The following is a 6,614-nucleotide window of genomic DNA, read 5'->3' on the forward strand; positions in this document are numbered from 1 at the left end:
GTGTGGTGCTGTATCAGCTGCAAATAAGCTATGGACCTAAGCCAAAGGCTATTGAAATGCGTAAGAGGCTTTGGACGTTACATCACGCCTAAGTTAACTTTTGACTAAACTAAGGATTGGATATTTGGCTCTGAAATCAGAAGTGTGCTTAAGCATGTGAGTGGTCCCACTGAAAATCAGTAGGGCTACCTGCGGACTTGACATTACGTACACAGTTGAATAACATTGCCCCCCGATCTGTTTTGCCATCGGTGGCTCCCAAATCAGACTTGTTGCTGAAAGTTTCCCAATGCTGCCACCTACAGAAAAGGTTAACTGCAGCTTTCAACATAGCAGAGAAGACTCTCATTAAGAAAATGATAGATTGTGCACAGTCAACCCCGGATATGGTTCTAAATTAGCAGTGTGCAGGTCTAAGCAGATAAGCCTGAAATCCTACCTGAGATTCTTAAATATTTCTCAAATACTTCCAAGGATAGTTCTATATATTAACTGTTAAAAGTCCACCTCTGGGAGGCTGCAAAAAAATGGCACGAACCTGTTAATTCAAATTCAGCAATTTGCTCAACAGACTCCTCACATATCTGGAAGAGCAGCAGCAGCAACAGCCAGTCACAGGTTTCTTTCAGAGCGGGCATAAACCACAAAACAGCCTTCACAACCTCCTGCCCTTCTCAGTAACTGTCACAGTGAAAATTCAGGGCTAAATTCAGGAAAAACACATAGGCTCCTTCATCTGGAGCAACTCTATCCCAGCTCCTGAGATCTTTGCCATCCCCAGCAACTCATCTTCCTCTTTCTACCCAGGCTGTTTTAGAAGAAAGCCCAGCTGTTTGCCTGGCCCCTGCAGTATTTTAGTAAGGGAAAACAGCCTTGATAGTGATGTTATACACAAGTGGATGGGTAACATTCATTCCTCAGTTGTTCTCTTTATTTCCATCCTCTGAAGCTATACCTGGGACCAGAAGGTGAGAAAATAAGGAAAGGTCTGTCAGAACCCTTTCCCTGTTTTTCCATTGGGCCAAAATTATTCAAATGTTGCCTTTCAGTAGATTCTTAACCCAGAAGCCTGAGCAAAAGAGTGAGAAAAACGTTTGTGAAACACTGAAGTTACTTCAGTATCACTAGAGATTTATATTGCTAGATTAAAAAACCACAAAACCAGAAATCTTTTGACTGCTGCAATTGCTATAAAAAATACAGTAGTATCTTGGCAGCACTTTCAGGTTGCTTCAGCATTGACTGCCAGCCTGCGTAACAGGCAGTTACAGCAGGTACCCTCAGCAACAGCCTTAAAGGCATGACAAGGGTCCCCTGCAGGATTAAAGCACGCTCCCCCAGGCATGGCATACAGCTGACGGGGCTCTGCTTCCTCTCCTGCCCCCTCCTCCTACTGTATGTGGTTTTTATTGCTCCTTCCATCCTCCTGTGCTCATGCCACATGTATTTCCTCTCCTGTAGGCTTTGTTGCTAAGCAGCCTGTGCCGCAGGCATGGCTCCGAGCCTGCGCTGGAGCAGGAGGCTGCAGCAGAGGTGCCCCAGGAGGCCTCCCTCCACCCTGCGACAACAGGCAGAATAAGATGCTGATGTAGAGAACAGCGAGTGACAGGTAACAGACCTTTTCTCAGCAGGTAGCTTTCACGTCCCTGCTAACAGAAACTGAAGGAGACTGATGGTCAGGACCCAAGTACTCTGAGCATTTAATCCTCAGAATTTGAATTCAAATGTGTTGCAACCCCCTGGTAGCTTTGGCTATCAGGTAATGCTACAAGCAGTAGCAAGGCCCCATACTGAACACCTTCAGACCACACATGGCTTTAATCAAAGCTTGTATTTTGAATTACCCTTCAAAAAAGCCTGGCAGCCAGGAACAGCTTACAGCATACACACAGCACCACTGATGACCTAAGAATATGTTACCTAGCACCATACAACATGGCTGGCAGGCACAGGCTGGGACACGATATGTTAGAAGAAGGGCCTGAGTTGAAAGGTGTTTTATCCCTTCTTACAGTTACCTGAGGTATCAGCCAGGAGCTGCAGCTACATAGCAGCTAAACTCAGTCAAGAATAGTTTCCACAGAGGCCAAGGAATATGCACTATGAAGTATCTTTCTTCCCCTCGAACCTGAAATTTTGTCACGCTATTAAACTCATGTAATGTGGGTTTCTCCTTTTAGGTCATTTTAGAAGGGAGAGGTAGCACAGCCTCTTTCAAGGCCTTCCTAACACAACCACAAGTTAATAAGCACACACTGGCTAGCCCAGGATTGCATTCAGCATTAGCCAGCAGATTTCTTTTAGCCACAGGTAGGGGAAAAACCTGTTCTAATACTGCATCCTGTAAGGAAACACACCAACCCTTCAGTGGGTAGCCTGTTGCTTGTAGCATTGATACAAATAGCCTCTGTTTAAGAGCAGCTTCATATTGACATTTGAGTGTTTATCACACCTTACCCCTTTAACTAAAATAAATGTATTTGGGGTGGCAAATTGCAGCTTAAGGGTTTCAAGACTGGACATCAGGAAGAGCTTTACCAGAAGGGTAGCGCAGCACTGGAACATGGTATGCAGACACTGGTGCATCTCCATCCTTGGAGGCCTTCCGGACACCAGAAAGAACAATTGTCCTGCTAACCCGAGGCTGACATGAGGTTTTTGCCCAAGAGGAGAGCTTTGAGGGTCCTTTAAAAACAAGGTTTACAGAGGATGCCACACAACTCCTTCTGGTGAAAGTTACAATGATCACTTTAAGTCCATTTAGTCTTCCAGCAGAACATTTTATTCTCATAAGGACAAGGAAATATCAACCAACAGCTCAATTAACATGACACAGATTAAACAAGCCCTGTTAAGCATTTTCTACTTAACATGTGAAAAAAGAGTCTAAAGACATCCTATGTGTCCAAACTGTTCACATTAAAACTTGAGCTCATCCTTTAGCATAAGCTCAGCTGATGTTGCTCCTGTGTATAGCAAAAGGTGGAAACAATTTTTAAATTACCAGAACAGCTGTGTTTAACAAGTACTGAAGCACTGGAGTTTAGACTGCATTTACTGGTGTGCTATTAGACTGCTTTCCTTGCATCTCTTCAGAGTCTCAGGCAGACTTGCAGAAAGCCACAGCAGAAAAACGAACTTCTCCTTTTTCACGTTCTGTAAATTGTCTGCAGATCTTAGCAGAATCCTTGGAAGAAAAAAAAAGCCATTTAGACTATCAGGAGACACTTACTGTAGAGACCAAATCTTTGCAGATCCTCTCTGGGTCTCACCAGCTAAGTTACAAGGTCTGATACCTGTTAAGCGTATTTTTTAGCTGGTGGTATCTAGGTCTGCAGCACAATTATTACCTTGTTACCATGGCATAAGAAGCACCAACTTGTGCAGCAAGTAGACACAGCAACCATGCACTGAATGCATGCCTCAGCCTTTTACAAGCCTTGTTTTCAAGGAAAAAAGCAGGTAGGGAGAAGTCTTACCTTCAATAGCAAGTCATCTGAGCTTGTGCCATGGTTTACAGGGAATGGCATACGCCCATCTGTGAAAAAAGTCCAATCACTCAGTGTACTTATTACTTCTGAATTAGCAGAACTAAGCATAGTGGGCCCAAGAAACAAGTACACACATGAAGATATGTGGGATGTCAGCATAAATTGTCAATACACAGCTTGGGTGAGAAGGGGACTTGGTTATTTCCAGCTCTACAGGAGATTACACGCTTTACAAAGGAGCCTAGGCCTTCAGTGCAACCCATCTTCAGTTAAAATCTTCACTTGAAGATTCAAGTTACATATTGGCTTTGAGAGCCTCAGTGAACAGCTTAACTAGCTCCAAGTATCTAGCCTGACCCCCCAGTGCTGCTGTGCAGTGTAAAGTAGGCCCAGTCCAACTCCAGTTCTCAGGACCTTACCCAATTCATACAGATGTCCATCCACATTGACAAACAGGATGAAGTGGAAGTTCACACTGTTGTCCTCAACCTTAGGAGAGACCATTAGATACATTTGTTAGACTGAAAAAAAAAAAAAGCCTAGTACCATGAACCCTAATTGCAACAACTGGACAGAGATGTCAACAGTAAAGCAACAGCAAAAGACAGAAAACTTAAGTTCAGCTGAAGATCTACAAGGTCAAGTGCCAAAAATCCCAGTGTACAGTCAAATTTTCAGATTGGGGCAGAACCCAAATTTTCAGTCCATGTTTGAGGAAGAAACTCTATGCAAGCATTTACCCACAAGTCATTAACAGCTATCTGCCAGACAAAAAAAAATTGTATTGCTCTACCACCTTCATTAACCCCTTCTCCCAAGATTTTACACCTTCATATCTTACCCGACATTGTCCTTCTTGTGCAACAGAATTGTGGACTTCTTGTATAGCCTTAAGAGAAAGCAGATACAGGTTACTACATCCTGAAGTGCTGATAGCTGTCAGCAGTTTGTCTAGTTTATATACCTTATTATTTGCCAAATGCTTAGCTCTCTCTTCAGGAGACAGATCAGCTGTTTCCTCAAGAAACTTCTTCAGGGCAGACCCCTCATCTGCACAAAGTGATCAAAGATTTTACTCAGTATAGGTAGAGCATCAGTTACAGTTCAGATGCAGCCCACAGTAATCAATGCTTATTGCACTAACTAGGAGTCATTGGATTCAGCCTAGAACCATCTCCAGCATAAGAATATTATAACTACCACTTGAAGCTATTTATCCAGAAGCTATTCACAACAATCTACACAAACAGCCAGCGTTCAAGTACTTCAGGGTACTCTGGATGCTTGTCTTAAAGCTTTCAAATCCCATTCCCACCCAACCCCCTTGCAGATTTGGCAGAGGTGTTCAGTCCTGTTTTAAAGAAAAAAAAAAAAAAAATCAAGGAAGTTGTGATACTTGAGTGTGAGGACGCTTAAGTATCAACTAACAGAATATGGGTAGATGAAATTAAGCTGTCTCCCTGCCTTCAAATGAACACAGCACTTGTCATCCCAGGCTTACTTTGGCTTTCCAGAACATAAATTAGTAGTGCAGTACTAAGATGCACTGAGTTCTAGTCTTACATGCATCATTCATTTCACTCCTCAAGAGTGTGCCATTTCAGAAAATCCTCTCAAAAAAAAAGTAAAGCAAAGCTACTCTCATTTGCCTTTCATACACTTTTTCCTTTGTTTAAGAACGAGTACCACACCACTCAGAGTTCAAGTTCTCTTGGAATAATGAAAATAAGTTCTATTTCACAGATCTCTAGTCTTTGAGCAGTAAAGCATTTCCTGGATTCAGTGACAACCCTTTTTTGACAAGAACTTGTAATCCCATTTCTTAGAAGTTTCTAGCCACCAGTTGCCTAAGTCAGTTTTATATCCTTTTCTATAAGAAGAGAACCACCAAAACTATTACCTTTGCAGGAAAAATCTGCTTACAGACCCTTATCATCCTATGCTGCTTTCCCAGCAAAAAGAAAACACGTTTTAGACTGATTTACAGGCTACCCTGAGCAAGTCTGTTTACATTAGACATTGTCATAAAGAACTCTCTCTTCAGTTGGTATCATCACCATCAGTGTCAATAGCTACTTCTGAACATAATACTTCCTAATTACAAACAGACTTTGGCCAGTCCTACACTTGCATCGCTCACTAGGGGGCTATCTCTCCAGCTACCCAGACAGGCAAGTACATTCACTTCTGCAATTCAGGCAGTAGGTGAGACCACATGCCCCTCTCCAGGAGCTAAAAGACTCACTTACCAACCGAAGCAGTACAGCATGCCTTAACTTGGCTTGCATGAAAGCCCCAGGTATCTCCTATAGCCCATACCCACTCAATCTTCCTCTGTCATTAAAAAAAAATAACGGAAATTCAAGCACTTCAGAACATTCATACTCACCAAGCTTCAGTTTGTCTTTATTATTAGCAACTGCATGTATCAGACCAATTGTCCCACAGGAGTTGCTGACTGTCTGCTTCAGGAAATACACCTTGGAACTGATTTCTTGGTCCTTTATTTTTTCAGTCTGTTGTTTCCTGAAGTTCTCATGCTGTAAACGTGTAACTGTTTTAGGCATTTCACCACAGTGATATCTTTTTATTGTGTAAACTACTAGACAAATGAGTCGTGCAGGAGAATCAATACCAGGACTGGACAAAGCATTACCCAGAAAGTCATCTTTGTGGCGTAGGTCTGGTAAAGCATCACGTGTCTATACTGGATGCAGGCCAAGTCTTAATGGACTACCTGCATGACTCAGTTGTATCTAAAGGCACTGTTCCTAGCCTCTCCATCTGTTCTGTACACTGGAAATAAGCTTGGGGTGGGAAATCATATAATGGATAGGTTCTTTTATATCCTCTATTGTTTTGGTCCATTTAATGAGACTACGACTCAGCAGGTCTCTGCAATAGCCTGCCTTTGTACCTTTAGGTTATGTCTCTTCAGGAACCCCTCCCTATCAGGACAACGTACAGGCAAGCGTAAAACCCATCACTACCCAAAGGCTGTAATCCTTCCTTTAAAGGACCTGTTAAATATACTTTATTTCAAAGCCCATCTCCTCATCTACTTCCTTAGCATCAGTTGGACTAAATGTAATAATCACACAGAAGTAATTTAGGCCTCTCCAG

General features: G+C 42.6%; 1 protein-coding gene across 1 annotated transcript; it reads right to left on the reverse strand.

Annotated features, from left to right (window-relative positions):
* Nucleotides 1–3,100: 3,100 nt before the first annotated feature.
* On the reverse strand, nucleotides 3,101–6,058 carry UCHL1 (ubiquitin C-terminal hydrolase L1). The gene is made up of 6 exons (XM_009641292.2): nucleotides 5,881–6,058; nucleotides 4,456–4,541; nucleotides 4,333–4,380; nucleotides 3,911–3,980; nucleotides 3,480–3,538; nucleotides 3,101–3,187 (listed from the first exon to the last, which is right to left on the reverse strand). Exons 1-6 carry the CDS (start codon nucleotides 6,056–6,058, stop codon nucleotides 3,101–3,103), a joined length of 528 nt encoding a protein of 175 aa, XP_009639587.1.
* Nucleotides 6,059–6,614: the final 556 nt, after the last annotated feature.

Source organism: Egretta garzetta, unplaced genomic scaffold (genome assembly GCF_000687185.1).
Source record: "Egretta garzetta isolate BGI_Z169 unplaced genomic scaffold, ASM68718v1 scaffold256, whole genome shotgun sequence".
In the NCBI taxonomy this organism is placed as follows: Eukaryota; Metazoa; Chordata; class Aves; order Pelecaniformes; family Ardeidae; genus Egretta; species Egretta garzetta.